This window comes from Chenopodium album, chromosome 1 (assembly GCF_948465745.1).
Source record: "Chenopodium album chromosome 1, dcCheAlbu1.1, whole genome shotgun sequence".
NCBI classification, from domain to species: domain Eukaryota; kingdom Viridiplantae; phylum Streptophyta; class Magnoliopsida; order Caryophyllales; family Amaranthaceae; genus Chenopodium; species Chenopodium album.
In genome coordinates, this window is record NC_137834.1 from 403,457 (window position 1) to 426,871 (window position 23,415).

The 23,415-nt window shown below is 33.0% G+C and overlaps 3 protein-coding genes across 4 annotated transcripts; 2 read left to right on the plus strand and 1 right to left on the minus strand.

Annotated features, from left to right (window-relative positions):
- The first annotated feature begins 2,092 nt into the window (after nucleotides 1-2,092).
- Nucleotides 2,093-3,438, plus strand: LOC145593529 (transcription factor bHLH19-like). The gene is made up of 4 exons (XM_081650166.1): nucleotides 2,093-2,219; nucleotides 2,315-2,379; nucleotides 2,604-2,870; nucleotides 3,075-3,438. Exons 2-4 carry the CDS (start codon nucleotides 2,365-2,367, stop codon nucleotides 3,150-3,152), a joined length of 360 nt encoding a protein of 119 aa, XP_081506292.1. The 5' UTR covers nucleotides 2,093-2,219; nucleotides 2,315-2,364; the 3' UTR covers nucleotides 3,153-3,438.
- A 1,344-nt stretch (nucleotides 3,439-4,782) lies between these two features.
- LOC145594276 (transcription factor bHLH25-like) lies at nucleotides 4,783-15,123 on the plus strand. Its single transcript, XM_081650874.1, has 3 exons — nucleotides 4,783-5,207; nucleotides 5,711-6,061; nucleotides 14,838-15,123. The coding sequence occupies exons 1-3, from the start codon at nucleotides 4,923-4,925 to the stop codon at nucleotides 14,898-14,900; spliced, it is 699 nt and encodes a 232-aa protein (XP_081507000.1). The 5' UTR covers nucleotides 4,783-4,922; the 3' UTR covers nucleotides 14,901-15,123.
- A 1,912-nt stretch (nucleotides 15,124-17,035) lies between these two features.
- Nucleotides 17,036-22,637, minus strand: LOC145595198 (transcription factor NAI1-like). 2 transcript variants are annotated; one of them, XM_081651930.1, is made up of 5 exons: nucleotides 22,507-22,631; nucleotides 22,191-22,390; nucleotides 21,754-22,113; nucleotides 19,947-20,321; nucleotides 17,036-17,251 (listed from the first exon to the last, which is right to left on the minus strand). In XM_081651930.1, exons 2-5 carry the CDS (start codon nucleotides 22,224-22,226, stop codon nucleotides 17,165-17,167), a joined length of 858 nt encoding a protein of 285 aa, XP_081508056.1. In that variant the 5' UTR covers nucleotides 22,227-22,390; nucleotides 22,507-22,631; the 3' UTR covers nucleotides 17,036-17,164. The 2 variants fall into 2 exon arrangements, with proteins under 2 accessions (XP_081508056.1, XP_081508694.1); XM_081652568.1 differs by lacking the exon at nucleotides 22,191-22,390 and having other exon boundaries at nucleotides 22,507-22,637.
- Nucleotides 22,638-23,415: the final 778 nt, after the last annotated feature.

The following is a 23,415-nucleotide window of genomic DNA, read 5'->3' on the forward strand; positions in this document are numbered from 1 at the left end:
ATAGTTAACTAAAACAACCAATGTTCTTACTGCTTACTCCGTATAATATACTTAAAGCTGAAGCATTAAAAAAAAAAAATGCTCTTAATTTGTTACCTATTCTTTCACCAACTAATAACTTTACAAAAGTATGTCTTCACACAAGTGCATCCCATCAATTGAAAACGGTCTTTACAATTTCATATGAAACCAATTGAAATCTAAGGATTATCTAACAATCTAACACAAAGGAACTGAAAAACTTTTACCCAAGATTATTGAACGAAACCAATCAAACAAATCCAAATTCAGAAAACATATGTATGAAAATACAAGAAGAATTTTTTTTTGGGTGAATTATGGAAATAAAAGGAGGATTATACATAATCGAAAAATGCTCGTTTTCAAAAAAAAAAAAAATGGCTCATTGAAATTGAAGAGATATATGATCGTTTATGATAATTTTCATCATTAGTTAAGTAATTTGAGTTAATTAAGATTTTATTTTGAAAGGATTTAATGCAGGTTTGGAAAGACTAGAAGATGTATTGAATGTTTGAAACAGAACTAGCAAAAAAGGGGATCGATTGAATGATTTTTTTTTTTTTTTTTTGAGGTGTAAATTAAATATAGTTTGGCAACTGAATAATTGGTGCGAAAAATTAGGGGGAAGAAAACCATAACCGTTTGACTTCTCTTGATAACAGACATCTTATAGTTTTTTGGTTTTTTTAGGGGCCTTAAGTATAACTAAATTTGGGCTTTTTAACATTGGGCCCAGGGCGGTTGCCCCACCTGCCCTGCCCTAGATACGGGCCTGCAGAAAACGCATTGATTTTGTACACTTTCTCTCTTGTTTCACATATATATATGTAGTTTGTGATACGTAGTAAAGAAGAAAATGATGAAGATGACACAGCCACCAGCGGCGATGTTAGCAGTTCTGCCAATCTTGATATTATACTCTTATATCATTTGACTAATGTTGTTGACTTATACATAAAATTAAATATACACTTCAAAAAAATTAAGGACTATCTATTTTGTAACATTGTGGCTTGTTGCAATGAATCTAGAAGTATAAAAAGACACTGGTATCAGTGGTATATGACGAGTTGGTGTGTTGGTGAATGTTTGATACCTTTATTTTTATTTTATTTTTTGATTGAAAAAATCAGTTCAACAAGGAAATAAAATTAAAAAAAAAAAACAAAATTAGAAAAATAAAGCAAAACTAAAAGAGATTGCCCTTGCGTTGCACGGGGGTTGCAAGAAGAGCCTCTTGAAGTGGTGAGGGGACGCGAGACAGCTCTACATGCTAACTCCTTGCTTTGTGATCTGATGACAATTTGACATCATCATTCTCCTAAAACATTATCTAAGTGTGCTCAATCTTAGTTTTCTTCCTTTCAACACTTTATTTTTCAACTACTCCTTGTAATTTTTATCTGTTATACTTATATTAATTGAGTTAATCATTTATTATACTACTCGTAGTAAATTATTTTGTTTCTAGAACTATTTGTAAAATTGTGTTGTTGTTATGAATTAAAATTAAATAATGTATTACAAATATATGATAAAAATATGAGTGGATATAAAATAAATAAGTATCCAATTTGCTTAAGTAAAAACTTTAATATATAATGTAACATGAAGAAAATATTGCAGGAGGCAAGTTTAGGATCTCATCCTTTTGTTCAAAATTAAAATACTTGCCATGCACAACAAACATAACCTTTTATATGTATTTATTTCGCAATATATTGATGTGTTATACGTAAATTTAATAACTTTTAAAAAAACCATCCTTTACAAATTAGAAAAACCCTCTGTATAGAATATTGATTGAGTATAAACATATCCTTGGGCTCAAACATTCTTGATACTATGTTAGAGGACCTACCAGTGAATTAATGCTACTTTTGTAATAATAACATGGAGTAATTTTTGTTTTTTTTTTTTTTTGAAACAATACGGAGTAATTTTTAAACGATAGAATATCTATTTTTTTTTGTTTGTTTACTTATGTTTTATATCTCGGATAATGTTTTTCAATTTTTGTTAAAAAAAAAGGCAAAAAAAAAAAAAAAAAAAAAATTCCGATCCCCTTATAAAAAGAAACCAAGCTTCTTGAATAAAGTGGTCATAATCAAAGATTAACTCTTGTTTTTCCTCATCTCTTCTACAAAACATCTATTCATAATTTCGTACGTAGTATTTTTTTTTAGCTTCCGCAGGTACAACTAATATCTCCTTTTCCTTCATTGTAAAGTGATTTTCATTTTAATTTTAATTTAAAGACTCTTTATTGATCTTCAATCTGGATTTAAAGCTTGCAGAAAAGAGAAAGAGTGAAGACTTGTTAGATAGTTACGCAAATAAATGGAAACATGCCGGGTAAGTTTTGTTTGTTTTTGTTGGATTGTATAGATTTTAACTTTGCAAGAAAGTTTTTCCTAAATAATTGGAACTTTATAGTCATGTTAATAGTGTATGAAATGTTGTGAAGTTAATGCTTTCCATTATTATAAATACCCCAATATTGGAAGATGATATAGTGTGAAATTTCTTCTAACTACAATTTTGGTACACTTTTCCTCACATGTTTCATATATATGTAGTTTGTGATACGTAGTAAAGAACAAAATGATGAAGACGACACAGCCACCAGCGGCGATGTTAGCAGTATTGCCAATCATGATATCATACTCCCAGAAATCGTGTTAAAGGTATACGACGAGAAGATCCTCTTGAACGTGTTTTGTGAGAAAAGGAAAGGGGTTTTGACAACAATACTTAAAGAGGTAGAGAAGTATGATTTGAGTGTTGTTAATTGTAGCATTATTCCCCTTGACAATAAGGCCTTGGACATTACAATCGTTGCACAGGTAATCAATCAAACCTTCTTCCATTAATTCCTTTTGTTACCAAATTTTATTCACTATTAATGCAACAATATACCACTTATAAATAAAGGAAAATATAATCAATCAATCAATGATTTATTAATTGGTTTGAAAAACTAGACTAAACCTAGCTTAGCTATTTTGATTTTGATTTTGATTTTGGTTTATGATTTTGATTTTATGTAGATGGAAAAGGGGTTTAACCAGAAGATGAAAGATCTTATTAAAACTCTTCGCTCGGCTCTCCTTGTGGCTACCCCCTAATTAAACTCTAAGGACCATTAATGGTGGACCAAATAAAGGTTGACGAATCATCGTAGCGCTGTGCAAATTTACTATATAATTTAGTATGCAATGGTTATGTTTAACATCTAACCAATGTAACATAATGGTAATGTTGTTGAGACTTAAAAGTGTTGCTTCAAAAAATAAGCAACACTTTGGAAGTTTAGAGTTGAAACCAATATTTGTGTGCTACATCTGTACTATGTATGTCCTTGTGTAACACTTTTGAAAGTCAATTATAAACTTTTACACAATTTAATTTTTATTCATCTTATTTAACGCATTTGAATTAATAATACCCTTAATAGCAAATTTAAAGCGTTTCTGGTCACATTTTATGTACAACTTTTATACCTATAACAAGTGGGAACATGGTGTTATAACTTGTAAGGTTATGTTTGTTCATGACATAACAGTTGATCAATCATAATAGCATCGTTTCTATATGTTGCATTCACTTGCATACCCGCTGCCTAGCCCACGATAAAACCAGTCCAGCCCGTTATTGTCAGGGTTGGGGGAATACAAGCTAAGGTCTAGGCCCAATAAATCCTTCTGCCTATTTTAAGGCCCATTTGAGCCCAATTTTGACCTGTGGGCTAACACATCAAGCATGATCCATGGACCAAAAGCTCAGTATAGCACGGCTCAACCCTTGCATTTTGTTTATAAATTCTAGACGAAATTGTGAAAAAGGACCTTTTACATGGTCGACCTTTTGAAAAAAGACCTTTTAAGTGAAAACTTGTGAAAAATGACCTTTTAAGATGTATTTTTTTGTATGGGGTACTTGGGTGAGGTTGCGAGGTAGTCAATGCCAAAGCTCCGGCGTTAACTATCACATATTAGTCACGCGACTTATATAAAAAAAAAAAAAAATCTCCAAATTTCCCTCCTTTCCCGGATACGAAAAGGTTAGGTCGAGAAATTTTGGGAAATTTTATAGTTTTTTCTTTTGTAAAAAAGACACGAGACTAATACATGATAGTCAACCTCGAAGCTTCGACGTTGACCACCATGCAAGCTCGCCCAAGTACCCTATACAAACAAAATACGACTTAAAAGGTCATTTTTCACAAGTTTTTACTTAAAAGATCCCTTTTTAAAAAGTTGACCACTTAAAATGTCCTTTTTTCACAATTTTCTCTAAATTCTATTATTCACGTGATCTTGTTATATTCGTCATTATTTATATTTTCAAAGTATCAACTTTTCATTTTTTTTTAATTTATTGGTAATTAATGATATTAATACTATCTCCGTTATGTTATGTGCAACTTTGCAATATTTTATATCTCACAAATACTGCCGCAAAGTTTCTAAGTATATGGTTATTAAGTACATTCGTTATCACTAACCAAGTGAACTTTTTGTATATATTTACGAGTAGTTGCGTGAGACCAATTACAGCTTTACAACTCACGTTATCAAAATACATACAGAACCGGATGATCTTATTGTATAATCGTCATTGATTCGATCTAATAATGACACCGATATTAGTATCTTATGCTCACGCTATTCATGCCATCTTTTGTTTATTGGTTTAATTCAGTACAAAAAAATCAATTATTAAAGCGATGCTAATAATGCGGATTCCTTAATTATCAATTATAAGTACCAAAGTTAGAATGGTACATTTTTCAATTCATTGATTACTAAATTGGTAAGATTATCAACAATTTACTCCGTATTAGCTATAAATGGTTCATTCTGTTCTGTAATAATCTCAGTCAATTTTAAGGATAAATGGAGTCCTTTCAATACAGCCCGACTCCGTCTTCAGAGAGCTTATCTTGTTGCACGACTGATGATCAAGACTTTGGCGGAATCGGTGTCGACGGAACTCTGGATCGTGGTGGCTTTGAGGCCCCTAAGGTGAACAAAGGTCGTGGGTGTAACAACAGGACTGGATCCATGGCTTTAAACTTTAGTTTGTTGAGTCAATACCATGCTATTACGAAACGACGTAGAAGAGACAAACTTAACCAAAGATTCATTGCTCTCGCGAAAGTCATTCCTTGCTTTGATAAGGTAACTAATTTTAATTTATTTTACTTCAATTCATAGTTGTAACTTGTAAGTTTGTAACACCTAGTTCACTGTTTGATCGAGTACTTCCTCCGTCCCAAAATAACAAATCTGTTGTAAGATAGGTATTAATATAATGTTTTTGAATATATTGTAACTTTTATTATAATTTTATAACAATAAGGTCAAACTATTGCATTGACATGTATATATACAAAGATTAATAATGTCAGTTATTCTGAAACAAAGTGAGTATAATAATAATATTGTCAACTAATAACAACAAATTGAAAGAGTGAATAGCCTTACTTTTGGTAAAATGACTCTTCAATCTCTTTTTGATGTATAAAGTACGAGGAAGTCCCAAAAGGGAGCTAATGAAATAATTTGAAGATGTACTACTAACCCAAGTTAATGCCTTAATGGTCTAAGAATATGAGTAGTATGTATATGATCATAAATATGAATGATCCCAATTAATTAAAATGACACATTTTTGGTTCTAGATGGATAAAACATCTGTGCTTGAAGAAGCAATCAAGTACGTGAAACAGCTCGAAGAACGTGTTAAAGACCTTGAAGAGCAAGCAAAGCCGCGAATTGTTGAATCAGCAACGCTAGTGAAGAGGACACATGAAACCGTGGAATTGGAGTCCAAGAATATTGCATTTCCAGAAATAGAAGCTAAAGTAAGCAACAAGGATGTTTTGGTTAGAATTTATTGTAAGAAACAATATGGATTACTACTACTAGAAAGGATATTGAAAGAAATGGACAAGGTTCACAACTTGTCTATTAATGGTACCGGCCTTCTTTCTTTTGGGAATCATAACTCGGATATCACTATAACCGCCAAGGTAACTATTTTCAATCATAATTTTTTGTCTCGGTTTTATTACTCGATCTACTTCATAACATAATATTTTCGTCTCTCTATTATGCACTATATATCTCTGGAATTATTACTAGGTGCACATAAAAGCATTTGTTGCATATTTTCCCCAACCACTCCTCCCTCAGTCCCTCACCCTCTTTATTGGAAATTATTAAAGACCAAAAGTGATTGGGCGTCCAAAAAATTACCCTTTAAGCTTTGAGGCACCTTTTTGACTATTGTTAAGTACATCATGATGATGTATCTTAAAATTTCCAATTACTTTTTTGATTCAAAACATCTTGCAATATCAAACATACGTCAATGCATGAGTTTATTTATAGTAAACATATATAATAAAAGTCGGTAAAAATTATAAAATTGTTAATATCATGAAACTTGAAAGGCCCAACTATCTCAATACGCCTTCGGTTCTTTGGCCGGGGAGGAACCCATGCCTAAGATGATGCGGTCCTTGAATCTTTCATGGCTGAGAGTTAGCAAGTAACCTTTGCCTCTTGGCAGGAGGATAGGCAAACAATGCAATAGCTTCAATTAGATCAAAGCCCAAAATAGCATAATCAAATAATTGTTTTGCCATTGGCAGAATACCCAGGATTTTATAAGAAGTACTTACAAACATTATAAAAACAGGATGTTTTGTGTGCGACAGAATATATTGGCTTGTAAAACAACAAAGCAACACTTATAACATTGATCGAGTAATCCATAAAACTAACAAAATAATCCCCGTAATATCTGGTAACACCGTGTGGCTGCCACATATAAGAATATGTGTAAAAAAATTATGGAGTAGTAATTATATATAATAAATTAGTAAAATAATTATAGTTATGCATAATTAATAAAAACAGTCAAATCATATATGTTCATAATAAAACAAAGGGAATAATATTTAAAAACCACCATCATTATGATATTAGTTAATCACTCTCTTCATTGATATACCGACATAAATTGTTACATTTTCGCCAGCAAATACTCCGAACTAATGTTGGATCACATGCAGTTTCACAAGTTACAATTAAAATAATAATTGGAGTTCTTTTTTTTTTAAGAGAAAAGGAAGCTTAATTAATAATTAATAAGAGTAGCCTTACAACAAAAGCCCAGCAATAAGAAAACCAATTAGCTCCTCTAATCTGCTGGGTACCACAACAACCAAAAGAAAACATAAAAACCCAACTAAAAGTTTTAATCCTCATTACATAGCCATAAGCAAAAGATAAGCCAGCCAAATCAACAGCTCCCCATGGACTGCCTCCCTGCTCCAGTCCGCTAAATGCTGCGAAGGAGGTCATCCTCATAAGCATCCTTGGCACAATCAGGAGCATTTTCAAAGAACTTAGCCCCTCCATCAACTTCCTTAGCCAGCTTTGCAAGGTAGTGCGCCACCCTATTAGCCTGCCTCGGCACATAGTTGAAGGTGAAGTTGCAACGCTTGGTCATTAACACCTGCATATCTTTAAGAACAGCCACTAACTCGTATCTCCCGTTCTTCTCTACTTCTTCTATGGTTGGTTTGAGAGAGAGTGCGTCAGTCTCAATTACCACCTCCTTAAGGCCAGCATCCACAGCCATTTGCATTCCACCGCATATAGCAAGAAATTCCGCTTGAGCTGCACTCCCTGCTGTAACATGCCACGATTTCCCCAAAAACCAAAGCCCATCGAAGGTACGAGCTACTGCTCCAGCTCCAGATTTGTCCTTGTTTCTCCATTCCCAAGCACCATCCGTGTTGATTTTGATGGTTCCTTGCTGTGGTCTTTGCCACCTTGATTCCCTAATAAGAGTAGCAGGAATTCTCCCCTTCCCCTGAAACACATTGAAAGTAGTATCCAAATCCATCTTATATCTATTAAACAAGGTTAGGGGGTGGAACATAGCACGTTGGAAAACCGTGTAGTTCCTAGTTCTCCAAATATGCCATAAAGCCACCGGAAAAACCACTTTCCAAGTTATGCTCATATTCAAGTTATAATTCATCCAACCTTCCCAATTAATATTGAAGAAAATCTGAAAATCAAAATTTTTGTCCATTTTGTTAAGATCAAAAATCCTAGACCACAAAGTCCTAGTATTAATGCAATCTCGAAACAAGTGGATATGACTCTCCTCCCCTAACTTACATCTAGTGAAAATAGAATCAAAATTTTCAACTCTAGACGCTAAAACAGTAGCCGTGGGGAGTATTTGGTGACAAACATTCCAAAGTAACATTTTATACTTATAAGGGATGGGGAAATGCCAAATTTTTTTCCACTTAATAGAGGGAAAAGAGGGGTGAGTAGAGAAATTAGAGGCCAGCTTGTAGGCACTACGAATGCTAAAATTACCATTAGTTTCGGCTCCCCAACAAAGAGTATCCTCCACCAAGGCAACACTAGGCAAAGGAATACACTCGATAAGATTACAAAGGTAAGAAGGAATAATATGTTTAATCCTATTAGTGTTCCACCTACCATTGTCGATGATGTAGTCAACACTCCAATGGGCCATATAGCTAGGAATAGGTTTATCAATTAGCAAGTAGATGGGTTAGTTTATCCCCCACCCAATGATGATACCAAAGACAAATGTCCTTCCCATTTCCAATTCTATAAGAAATTCCTTTCATAAGTAATTCCTTCCCTTTAAGAATATCCCTCCAAAGAGGGGAGTCCATAGGGCTAGGAATACTATTAAGAAAAGAGGATCTCTTAAAATATCTAGCACGCAAAATTTTAACCCAAAGTTTGTCCGGATCATGAATAATTCTCCACCCAAGTTTAGCCATGAAAGCAAGATTCCAATTTTTTAACTTACGCATTCCTAGCCCCCCTAGACCCGAAGGAAGACAAACCTTTCCCCAACTAGTTCTAGGAAGGTAGTGGGTTCTATCCACCTTATTCCATAAAAACCGTCTACAACTCCTTTCCAAATCCTCAATAATATCACTTGGAAGCAAAGTGGTTTGCATCACATAAAGCGGATAAGAGTTAAGAACGGATTTTATTAAGGTTCTTCTACCGGCCATGTTAAGGAGATTAGCTTGCCAACCCTTAATCCTATTTTTTGTTTTGTTAAGAAGATCCACATAATCCGCCTTTCTTAGTCTATTAGGACTAATGTTGACCCCAAGATACTTCCCAAAAGATGGTGCTCCCTTAATATTAGAGATATTGAGGATAGCTCGTTTAAGGGAAAGACCATCTTTGGCGGGAAAATAACTTTGGACTTGGTTGAGCTTATAAATAAACCCGACTTGTTGCCAAAATTAGCAAGCACATCTTTGATAATCCTCACATTGTCAACCGATGCCTTACCAAAGAGAAAAACATCGTCCGCATAAAAAAGGTGAGAAATGTGAACTTCATTATCAATTTTAATAGGAGTCCATCTACCATTTTTAACCTCATTTTCAATCATAATAGAAAGACGTTCAAGACAAAGGACAAAAATGTAAGATGAAAGAGGGTCACCTTGCCTAATTCCCCTAGAAGGGGTAAAACTATTAGTAACCTCTCCATTCCAAAGAATTGAAATCGAGGGCGTAGTAATACAACTCATAATTAAATTAATTAGAGAAATAGGAAAATGAAAACCCATTAGCGTCTCCGAATAAAACCCCACTCCAAGCTATCATAGGCCTTAGAAATATCGATTTTGAAAGCCATTAGGTGTTTCTTGCTAGCTTTTTTGAAAAAGTGCGCAATTTCCTTAATGACCAACACATTTTCATCGATAGTTCTACCTTCTATGAAACTTGATTGGACCGGATTAATTAAATATCCCAATGAATGTTTAATTCTATTAGCAATGACTTTAGTAATAAGTTTATAAATTGAATTACATAAACCTATTGGCCTAAAATCACTCATGCTTTCCGGTTGCTCAACTTTAGGAATAAGACAAATATAGGATTCATTAATATAGGCCGGAATATTCCTATCCTTAAAGCACTTAGACACAAGGTCTATAATAGAACCTCCCACCACATCCCAATATTTTTGGAAAAATTTTGGCTGAATTTCATCCGGACCCGGACTTTTCATAGGAGCCATCATATTTAGAGCATTTTTAATTTCCATGCTAGTGACTTCACTAGCAAGAAACTCCAAATCCTCCCCACGTACTACTGTATTAGGAGTGAAGGAAACTAGTCTAGGTTGGCAACTTTGTTTCAACAAGAAAATGTTCTTAAAATAATTAACACACATGGACTTAAGTAAATTTTGCTCATACACCCAATCTCCATTGTTATCTTTAAGACGCAAAATTTTACTTCTACAATTTTTGACCTTAACCAATATGTGAAAGTACTTAGTGTTCCAATCTCCATATTTTCTCCAATCCACCCCCGCCCTTTGAGCCCATTGAATTCTCTCAATTTTTAACACTTCATTTAACTGTTTTAGGAGAGATTTTTCAAGATTAATTAGGAAGGAAGAATATCTAGTACTAAGTACTTTTTGAATTCCATGAATACGAGCAATTAACCTGTTTTTATTTTGAATGGATTCGTTAAAAACAAATTTGCTCCATATATTTAACTTCCTGCGTGAAACAATTTTTTGAGTCGAAAAAATTATTGCCCTTTCTCCACGAGTTAGCAAAAAAATTATCAAAAGTAGGGTTTTCAAGCCATGCCTCCTTACATCTAAAAGGAAAATTAAAGGTACGATTAATACTATTAGTATCAATTAAGATAGGACAATGATCTGAATAAGTTTTTGCAAGATGGTATACCTGAGTTTGAGAGTACACCTTAAGCCATTCGGCATTAGCAAAAGTCTTATCTAGCCTTTCCCTGATCAATTCCGTTCCTTCTCTACCATTATCCCATGTGAAAGCAGGGCCATTGTGATGTAAATCTATTAACCCTTCGGAGTTAGTCCACTCCATGAAAGCCTGTCCCTGAGTGTTAGTAACCGGCCTTCCTCCAACCTTTTCCGATTGAGAGGTGACTTCATTTGTGTCTTCTAAGAGTAGCCACGGGGTAGCAGCAGGAGGAGAATTTTCCCCAAGTGCACTCCATAGGTTATTTTTGTCTCTTGAGGTCGAGGGCGCATGCACCCCTGTAATTAGAACTTCCGGATCATTAGGGGAAATTTTAAACAGGAAATGAACTACGTGAGGAGAGTCAGTCACGAAGTCCATAAGGATGGCAGGCCTACGCCAAAAAACCCAAATCCCACCCTTGATCCCATTAGCAGGAAGGGTTCGAAATTCTTCAAAACCTAATTTTTTGCATACTGCTTTAACAATATCATCAGTTGATTTTGTTTCCAAAAGAAACAGAATATCAGGTTTATGTAATCTCATCACCTCCTTCGCATGAGAAATAAACTCCTTGTTAGATGCACCTCTAACATTCCATAGTATAATCTTCATAAAAACGTAGGGAAAAGGAAAATTAGGAAAAATCCCTCGAGAATGTTCGAGATGATTATTCATTGTTGGGAATAACATCCCCCAATCCCTCCATTGTTTGAGCTTCCCCCTCGCCCATATGTCCTCCATTGATAGTGGTTGTGCTATCATCCTTATGTCCGGCATCCAATTGCCCGTTGTCATGTAAGTAAGGTTCACTTCGACCCCTACTACTTCCTTCCTTGTTTCCAGCACTACAAAAAGATTTTTGTGCTCCATAAGGTTTAAACACTGATTTACCAATTGAAGGGGATAAATTGGTGGATTTCTTGGAGGTGCTTCGATAGGGGTGAAAAATGCCTCGTACTCTGGAGGTGACGGATGAACAAATTGATTCATCATTACTTGAAGCCAAGCATTGATTGAATTCAATCGTTCGATTGGGGGCGGATTCATCCTCATTATCGGCCATAGGTACGGAGTTGGGAAGGAAGGGAAGAGGTGGTGAGGTTGTGATTGATGTGAGACCTGGGATAGAAAGGATGGGGTTCGGGGATTGGGTGTTGTTTGTGGTGGAGGGAAAATTGTTGGTCGAATTGGTGGATTTTGGAGTTGAAATTGGGATGGGTGGTATGAGGATAGGCGGTGCAATTGGTTGTTTGATGGCATGTTCATTCGTCTTGGTTGGATTCAAGGGAGGGGTGATCGAATCAGCGGGGGGTTCGACACCATGCTCATTGCTTCTTACTGTCGGGGTTCCCGCTTCTCCATGGTTGGGGTTCGAAAGAGTGGGATTGGTGTTATTAGAGAGAGCAGAGTAATTGTCAGGAAGATCACAAGGCTTATAGGGGGATAAATTAGGGATAACATTATCGATAATCGGAGTAGATGAAGAGGCACCATTGGTGTTTTCATGGTTGGCAGCACCGGGAATCACCACTTCATTAATATTGCTAGATTCCAATACCAATGTTTTTTCTGGGTAAAATCTCTGTTTGGATCTTTTCCTCTCAGTTGCACTGTCCCGAGACATACTTCCTTTTTTTTATTATTTATTGGTGGATCTTCACATTCTTCCTCCAAAAGCACTTCCCATTGATTTTTTTTAATTTGATTTTGGCGGCTATTAGCTTCCCTAGATTGCTTCCCTTTATTCTTTTCTATTGTAATTTTCTGCTGTTTTTCTTGTTTTCCCTCCTTTTTATTTTTCTCATCTTTTTTAATATATTTTCTCCTTGGTGCCGCCAAAACCCAAGGACCATAGCCTTCCTGTTCTCCTTGCTGCATCCCTACCCTCTTCTCTTTTTGTTGCAGGACAGTAGCTGTAGGGGTAGTATTCTTGTGTTTCGAGCTTCCCCCTTCGTGGCTTGCTGCAGCTTGATTTTGTTCCAACACCGGCGTGCTCTGAATTCTACCTTCTACATTTTTTGTAAAGCATTGCTCTTTTGTGTGACCAGTCCTACCGCACTTGAAACAGAGAGTATGAATTTTTTCAAATTCAATGTATTGCCAAGCTTTGCCCACCCATACTCTTGTGACTAATGGTTGCTCAAGATTAATTTCGACACACACTCTAGCATACCTACATTTGCTGATTTTATCCGTGGAATAATCAACTCGGATTGGATTACCAACTACCTCGGCTATGCTATACAAGGCTTCCTTGTCGTAGTACTCTACTGGTAACTCCGGGAACCTAATCCAAACTGAGATGTTCCTGAAATTCTCCGATGATGGCCTAAAATTAGGCTTCCATTTTGCCATCATTAAATAATGATCCAATATAAACCATGGTCCCCCAAAAAGAGCCTTTTCAAGGTCGTCTTGAAGAGTGAATCGAAATAAGAATACTCCATTTTCCATCTCAATCACTTCAAGACCCCCCTTTAGATTCCACATTCTATGTGCTCTTTGGTTCATGAATTCAGCTCTAATTTTTAAACCAAGACACTTCCCAATTAAGGTCAAGTTCCATGGCTTTCTCAATTCCTACAGCTTACTTTTCTGGAATTTGACAGCATGAGTGTGTGTGGTGAGATCCTCATCTTCATCATCCCATTCCTGTGATGCTATCATAATTTTCCTTGCCTCTTTAAACCACTGAGAGGAATTTGTCACTGCTTCCCTAAAAGACCCTGCTGTCTTCCTTGCTACTCCATTCTCCCTGCTATTCTCTGTTGCCTTCACCCTTGAGTCAGTAACACCTGTTACTGTCTGCTGGCTTTCATGGTTGGTTTCCATATCCTTCTGCTCCTGATTTGGATGGTTTGATTCCATGTCCAAATCGAGTCTGATGACTGATCTATTGATTAAGTCTACCTCCTGAGTAGACTCCATTTCAATGTCTGTAGACGCTTCCATATTCACTAACTAACACTCTAGACTGATTAGAACGAAATTGATCAAAAGAAAGAAACTATAAGACTGATCCTAATACCAAATGGCATTGAAGGAATACTACTTACCCCCTGCCAGAAGGAAGCTCCCGGAGCTCCAGTCACTATTGTGATGGAGTTGTTCCCCGATGGCTAGACTTCTAGAGAGAGAAAGTTTGTTGAGCTCTTAAAATAATAATTGGAGTTCTTATCTTATACAAACACTTCGTAGGTTGATATATTCTATGATTATCCTCCCAATCAAAACTGACCCATCAAATTAAAGGTTCATATATGGATGGTCACATCGTGTATCGGGGTTACCTGATTAGGGGTTACTCGACCGATTGAAAGTTACTCAATCGGTCAATGGTTACTCAGCTCAGCCCCTCGATCAGATATTATCTGATCAATGTTTAGGTACGTGTCAATTGGTCACAAAATATAATTGTGTAGTTGGCCACACAAAAAACATGCTATAGAATTTTTAGTGATAAAAGTAACGTGAAATAATAATTGGCAATTAACTAGGTAATTAGTTAAACAAGATATTACATTCAAAATTAACTTTGATTATTTTTTTAATGGTGCATGGGGTAAAGTAAATTGTATGAAATGGGCGATTATGTTTGAATATATATTAAGCTTTTGGTTGATTTAATCTTTTAACATGATTATGGGTGAGGTTAAGGAATATGTTATATACTCTATCAGTTTTAAGAATATGTTATATATTGTATCAAAAACTATAAGAGACATATGCTCCTTATTTATTCTTGTTTTATAAATTTTACACAATACAAAATGACAAATTGTAGATATTATACAATTATAGCAAATATTTCTCAATTATTTTTCGCAGCCCAAAAAAAAAAATGTAAACAATTTTGGACATATTCTAAATTGCAATACATAAGATTTGTATCGTTATTTCGATGTATATATAGTTGACTTTTACTACTTGGTTCGATCAATTTGTGATTCGTGGGAGTTATTATATATTGTATGCAGATGAATGAAAACTTTGGAATCACAGCAAAGGAGCTTGTGCAAAAACTAAGGATGGTCCTCTAAGCTAGCCTGCATCTTAGGAATTGAAGTACTACATAGGCCTCTAGCAAAATTAAATGGATGAATCCTTTCACGTGCTTACAGTGTGTTTGGATTGAAGGAAAAATAGAAAAAGGAAGAGAAGGGAAAAGGAGAGTTGGGGTATCCTTCATTTGGATAACAAATGAGGAAGGAAGGAAATTGGAGGGAAGATAAATAAAGAGATTAAATTGTAGGAAATTGATCCCTCCAACAACTGAGTGATTTAGAAAGAAAACTCACCATTCTTTCCTCCCCTCCCTTTCTCCCCCCCCCCCCCCCCACCCCTCTTTTCCTTCCCCTTTCTTTATCCAAACATACCGTTAATTTTTTTGACAGATTCGTGCTTAATTTATATGGAGTATTTTTTTTAAGTGGAATATTTAATTTTGTACGTTTTATACAACCTCCGTTAAATATATTGTGCAACTTTGGAATATTTTATATCTTATAAATAACTAGTTTAAGTCCCGTGCCATGCACGGTCATAATTAAATTTTAAAACAAATAAATAATAAATAGTGGTGTTAATTCAAAAATAGTTTATCCAAAAAAATTATTTGTAATAAAATAACTTGAATTTTAGTTTAAACCAATTAGGGGTGGCAATTTGGGTCAGCAAGTCGAGTTCGAGTCAAATTTCGGTTTGATTACGGGTTATGCTTAGAAACTATCAAAAATAGTGTAAAACTTAATATAATTATGAAATATGAAATTTAGATCAAATTATCCTTAGAAACCATCATTTTAAGGTTTTGGTTGAGGCCCAAAAAAATATGTTTTATACTCTATCAAATAATTAGATTTAATTTTCCAATATATGTTATGTATGTTTGTACGAAGCATACTATAATAAAATGATTTTGTTTTTATAAACCTTATGTATAATTTTAAAATTTATACAAAGAATATATGCTACCAAAATGAATTTTCTTTTTTAATTAAAATAATTTTTTTTTATCACATGATAAAAGTTGGAGAATTTTTTTTATATAAATATGTAAAATTAAATTTTTTTACTCATATCCATTGTTAATCATGCATAAATGTGATATTTAATGGTGAATGGAAACTATATGTAGATAGTATTGTGGAGTATAAAAATAATATTGGAAATTTGAAAAGATTTTATACGTACTACTTTTCACATTATTTCTGTTTTGTGAACGATATGGTTGATACGGTATATATATTTACTATGTATATACATAAATATTATATGATAAGAATATAATAAAATATAATAATTAAATTAGGAAATAATTATATAATAAAATTAAAATATAATATAATAATTAAGGAAATAATGAAATTGGCGGGAAAAAAATGAATGACATTATGTCAAGTGTCATTATAGGTTCGCTTTTAGTATAGGTTAATAGATGCCCCAAAGTTGCACATAAAATTTAACGGATGTAGTATATATAAACATTCTATCGTCTTATTCTTAATTATGCGGAGTAGTAATGTTACACATATATATATACACAACTATCACTTAATTAAGGTTTTTTTTTAACCTTTTTTTTTTAATAGTTGGGTTTTTTTTTTTTTTTTAATTTAACTATATCAGAAATTCACAGGTCTTTGATTTAAGAAGGTGGGAAGTAAATTAATCCCAAGCAAACAAAGTACCACTTTCCAAGAAGCATCCTCTAGTTATTTACTAAATACGGAGTATAAATAAACAAAATTAAAACACTAGGCACTAGGCCACTAGCTCTAACAATTTTAGTTCATTTAATCCAAATTAGCTCTAACAAAATTAAAATGTAGCATCGGTGTTATGCATACAATTAGTTCTTTTGAAGGAAACAGTAGTATAAAAGTATAAAACGCCATATAAAAGTTTCAAGAACGAGAAAAGTCCAAAAAAAAAAAAAAAAAAAAAAATTAGGAGTACAAAAACAAAAGCTTGGGCACATTAATAAGTGCATGTTGTTTGAAAAGTCAATTTGTCTTCACATTAGGCCTCTTTATTTCTTCCAAAAATGAAAAAATATTCGTGTGCTGAGATTTGTTTATTAATTCTAGCACGTGGTAAATTACATTTGAAGTACAATACATATTTTTTTTAGTGATAATTTACAGAAAATCAAACCCTGGAATTTTTTTATATTTTTTACTAAAGGGCAAACAAGAAAAGAACACACAACAAACCTTGGAATTTAAGATAGATTGATGAGTAGTTGGTGAATGAAGAGATCTGAACGACAATGGCATGGTTTTTCATACGCATGCTTTATATTTTAGACATTTTGGGAAATGATATGTTGGACTGCATTTCCCAAATGTTTCACCAGTGCCTGCGTGCTCATGTTAAATTCATCACTTGCCTGAAATTTATGTGTCATGACAAATTGTTAGTACATATATAAAACAGTCTTACATGTGTTGAACTTCTCATATATGTATGGCAGGATTGACAATTTATAAAATTTTGAAATCTAAGTACCTACCTTAAGAAAGTAAGTCTGCAATGACAGTCTAAGCTAATTTTCTATCGGGTAATAATAAGCATTTTCATCATTCTTAATTTGGTATTAGTTTAGAGATGCATAACAAAATCACGCGCAAGTCAGTGTAGTTAATGTTATATTTTTATTTATTTTTTTTCATTTTTAACTTCTTATATGTAGTCCTAATTAAGTGGTATATAAAACATTACCCTTTTTTTGTCTAGCAGTTTGCAATATGATAATAAAGCATCCAACTTGCAAATAATAATAATTGATGATACTGATTTCCAATTGTTGGTAAAGGTAGTAATATATGGTGTATTTGGTGTGCAAAGAGTCAAATTGCACTAGGGAGTAGTAATGCAGTATTGTTATGCATTTGCAAATACTAAGGGTCTGTTCTCATTGACTGAACTCAGCTGAACTGAATTGAACTGAACTGAATTGAGCTGAACTGAACTGACCTGAACTGACCTGAACTGAACTGAACTGAACTGAATATTTTATAAGAGAAGGAAAGGAAATTAGGAGCTGAACTGAACTGAACTGAACTGAACTGAACTGAACTAAACTGAGCTGAACTGAACTGAACTGAACTAAACTGAATTTCAACGTAAGAGAACATGCCCTAAGATATTGAAAATCATTTGAAAGAGAGATAAATGGGTAAGTGAAACCACTTTTAATTGTACCACTGAAAGCCTATATAGTGTCATTGGTTATTTAGTGATGTTATATACACACATAGTTAGTACCATTGAATACATATGTAGTACCAATATATACATACATACATAGTACTATTGAATAATGATACTATTGATCACTCAATGGTCGGTACTACTCTAAGATTAGAATATATATTTCCGTGTAGTTACACTCTTACCCCTTGTTGTATAATTGTTTGTGCATAATAATACTCCCTTAATTAAGAGGACCCCAGCCAAAACTAGAAATGATATAGTTTTATATCAAGTTACTTCAATTTTCGTTGGACTACTTCATTTTGACCTCTCAATTTGTACCATTTTAATCTTTTATCTTCCCATACTTAATGCCTTCATTTTAAAATGAACATTATTACACATTTCAAATTTAGTGATCAATATAGTAATTAGATCTGGACTAATCTCTTTGTTTCATATATCAAGATTAAACTAATGCATGTTGAGCAGCACGTTCTAATTTATTAATCTCTAGAAAATAATGGTGTATTATTATATACTCGTATAATTCATGGATAAGTAGGGTAGTTTAGGAAACATATTACTTGAGACTTAAGATGAAATAACATGTAGTATAGGTACATAATTTCTTCCCAAACAGTCACCGGAATGCCAGAGGGATCCATTTTCTGATGATGGCCTGGTTAAGTTCTGCCTTACTGTTTAGTCCATTCGTTAATCTTATTATATAAAATATCTCCTTTTATGTATACTTATTTCCAAGATGTAATCCCTAAATTTAGATGAACGATCTAATGGCACTTCCATTAACTCACATATCTATATTACTAATTATTGTTTATTGCCGAATAATGTCCTAATTATTAGGTCCTCCTTTTTTTTTTTTTTTTTTTTTTGAAGGAAATTATTAGGTCCTCCTTATAGCCTATTAACTCTACTCTATACTCATTCAAATATTTCACTATTACAGGTGTTAGTGGACTAATAACTAAACCAATTAAAAGTTTAAATTGATGGTTGGAATTTGGATTAGTTTTTATACCCTATCAATTCAAATAAAGATTAATAATTGATACATGCATCTAACGAATAGCTATAAAAACATCAAAAAGAATAAAAAAAAAAAGTAGAAAATTAAAGCTATGCAAATTACAAATTTATATTAATGACATAAATAGAATAGTTTTCACAATATCCTAAACTATATATAAAGATTACCATTTTATGGAGTATGATCTTAGTTCAATACTTATTATATGTATCATTTAAACCTACATACTCCCTGGCTCACTTTGCTACCGTAAAATCAACTAACTTTTTAATGGAGTCGTTTCAGAAAGTTTGACTTGTGTTTACTTTTTATTCTTCTTCGGGCAGTAATCCCTGTCATTATTATCTTACTTTTCATAGTTAGCTCTATTTAGCTTATCTAGACTATGTTCTTTTGGACTTATTTTCATTTCAATTTAGTTCAGTTCATCTTAATTCAATTTAGTTCAATTCGATTAAGAATGGTTCAATTAATTAGTTTATCGCTTCAGTTTAATTCGACTTAGTTTAACTCACATGAACATGGTCTTATACAGTTTGACGCTCATAGACTTTTTCTTACAACCACACAAATTTTTTAATGCATGCATTCTCATACTATATTCACTTAGTTATTCTTAAACATACACTACTTTTTTCAAGCACTCCTATAAACAAGAGTCCATGATGTGGGAGTCAATTAGTCAAACATTCTAACATGGAGGGAGCACGTATATAAAAACCAATATAATAATCCTAATTAATATAACATGAGTAATAGAAATCGTAAGTGAGACAAACATATCAGATTCATGATGGTGAAATTGATAAAGTAGATGAGTAGTATGTATATATACCTTAGCAAGAATTGTGATAGTGATGGCATAGCTTCCAAATTGCATGGTTTGGCAATTTAAAGTGGTTAAATTAAGTTTTCCAATTTCCTCAAGTAAATATTGAATGAGGCCTTGATTCTTAAGAGAGTGAACCCTAATGAAGATATTGTTGTTTAAAACCTTGGCTTCAATTTCCAAGTTATCATCAGGATTCATAATTTTGTTGGAATATGAAACAGAATTAGCAGCATCATCAAAAGTTTGCGTTTGTATGTTGTTAACAAGACAAACAGACTCCATTGTTCTCTTCGAAGTCTGTTCTTCCAAAACTTTGGCTCGATCTTCAAGTTGTTTTAGGTACTCAACTGTTTCGCCCAGGATTGATGCTTTGTCTGTCTGCATTGTTATTTCACAATATATTATACTCGCATGACATATAATAAGTATGAGTTTAATTGACTAATTACTCTGACTTAATTACTCTGGCTGTTTGTCAACTTAATTCACTAATTACTTTAACTTAATTACTCTTAATAACTCAAGAACATTTAACTTGATTCATTAAGTTAAATTTACTAATTAAGTTAAATGTACTTCAACATAAATATATTCATTAATTAACTTAGCTAGTAATTCATTTTCTCTTTGAAAAAAAATAAAAAGAAACTTTTAAAAATTGTCATTAAGGGACTGTTCTGATTTACTAAATTAGAGCTGGAGGAAATTAGGAGCTGAGTTGAACTGAACTGAACTGATTGGAGCTGAACTGAACTGAACTGAACCAAAATTAAACTAAATAGAACAGCTAACAGATGCAAGTGTTAAAGAGTGAATATCAATCCCTACCTTTTAAAAATTTCAAGCAAAACTTTTATCAATAGTGTGCGGATTTATATCCTAAAAATGTTTGTTTACTTATTTTCCTTTATTAATGTTAACTATGGAGTATCTTTTTTGAATTCTCAAGAATAGTGTAAGAACCTTTATAACCCTAAAAATATATGTTCATTAACGTATTTTTTCTAATTAATCCTATATCAGTAAATTCCTCACAAAAACTAAACCGAAAGAGCTCTCTAGACATGACTAGTTGTTGTAGGTGTTAGTCACCCTAGTAATTTTTTTTTAAGAAAAAACTTTCTTTATTTTATGTCCTGAAATTATATTACTTCCTTTGTTTTATGTTTACTTTATATTATATATTTTCATTTAATTTGTAGCTAAAATTTAATGGTTTTTTTCTGTAATATTTACACAAAGAGTATATATGAAACAATTCAATCAAGACTTTTTCTATGAAATCAAAAGAATTTGGAGGGGAAGTGTGAACAAGTACTTGATAAGATATCAGCCTATATTACAAAAGAAAATCTACAACATCTTGTAGTTTTAGTTTTCTTTTTTTACAAAATATAAAATCTTCTAGTAATTAATGATGAGTGCCTATAAATAATACATGGTTGAAGCGGTGATTGATTAAACTATATCTACGATTACCTACACTTGCCCCCAATTGAATTCCAATCTCTAAAAGAACAAAAAATAGTTCAATCATAATAATTGAATCAAATGAATTTATTTTCCCTCAAGATAAGACATTTCCAATCCAAAAGATCGATCGATCCAAATTAAAGAAAAAGAATCCCTTTGAATTTGGCAAGGGGGTGAACAATTAGATTTGACCAATACATAGATTAAATTCCCTACCTATTTTATGTGATGCTCATGATAAAATTTGTAGGTAGCAAAAGGTGCACCATATATATGATCTATGATTTTGCTTGCAAATTAACAATAAATTAAACTAGTTTAGTATATGTTGGTGTACCTTCTTGAGACCAGGAATTAGGGCAGAGAGAGCAATAAACCCTTGAGTCATCTTCTCCCTTCGCCTCCTCTCCGCAACAACATGCTCATTAGAAGTCAACATAACCCTCTTGTTATTATTACCATTACTTAATTTAGGCTTTGTTTCAAACTCTGAGCTCCCAAAACATATGAGCTTCCCAGATGAGCTCCAACTACAATCAATACTCGGTGTGATCTTATTGGTCGCCTCCATAACAGCAGGCTCGATGTTGTTACTCAAGATCAAGTCAGGTGCTTGAAATATATCTTCGAATTCAAAGACATCGGAGCTCATCATTGTTTGACAATGATGCATTATTGATGTTGGATCTTCGTTCTCCTGTAAAGTAAAGAAAACTCATTACGGAATATTATATATGATGATTGGTTTAATCAAAGTAGGTTAAAAAAACTTACAAGATCAGATAACCATTCTCCGGAAGACATTTCCATGAATTTGCTACAAATATATTTTTTTTAAAAAATCAAAATTATCGCTTTTCAAGATGCACATGCGCAATAAATTGAAATCATATAAATTTAATGACTACTCCGTATTAAAATGTCATATTGAAGGGATTTAGGGATTAAATACTACTGATTCATAGCTTCAAGTGCTATAGAAAAAAGAAAAAAAAAAAAAAAAAAAAAAGGAATTAATCAAGTATATAATTTAATTCAACAACCATTGAAGTTTGAAATTACAAAAGTAAGGGTTGGAAATGATGCTTACTTTGAAAAAGATGTCAAATTTGGATGTTGAATGGAAATGAAATTATGGATGATTTATTATAAAGTAGTCGTAAAATGCACTTTAGATTTGATTATTAAATTATATCGACTAAAAAAATAAAACATGTGGGTGGTTACTGCTTACATATTAACATATACATGGTTGTTATGCCTTAATAAGTAAATAGGCGTGTTGTAGAAAGTGGTCTTTGCTCGACCGTTCACAAGGGTTCGAGTTAATTGTGGTTCTTCATTATTTATTTTAGTTTAGTTTATCTTTATTTATACGCATTATTATTTATTAATTTATTAATTTTTATGGCATGGGTACAAAGAAAAAAGTTTGTTGATTGTACGCTTTTTATTTTGGTGTTCATATTAGGGTGGGTTTTAGCTCAGATTTACAACTTGTTTGTTTGAATTTATTTTAACTACCTAAATTATCTTAACTTAATTAAATATATTGGTATTGAGCCACATAAGCAAACCCACATGTGAGTGAAAACGTTGTCTCATGTTGAAATAGTGTGAACGTATTGGGAAGTGTATCCCACATTGAAGAAACAATAAAGTTGTGTCAATTTGGGGCTAATCTACTTATTGTCATATGGTTTTAAGGTGGTACCTCCTTAGTCGTATAAAGTGGACATTCGTGACGGGTGTGACCCAGACCTGTTTAAATTTATATTTTTACTATTTATAGTTTTTATTTATGTAGGTGTGTTTGCCGATGCACAATTCAAATAAAACATATCATTTACTATATACAACAAAAACTATAAAAATGAGATATTTGAAAAGTAAACGTCGTTGTGACAAATCAAACAAAACCCACTATATTATGTTTTCTTGTAAGAATAAATCACAAAATAAAATCAAAGTAACTTATGTGAATAGTGGAGAAAGTCAA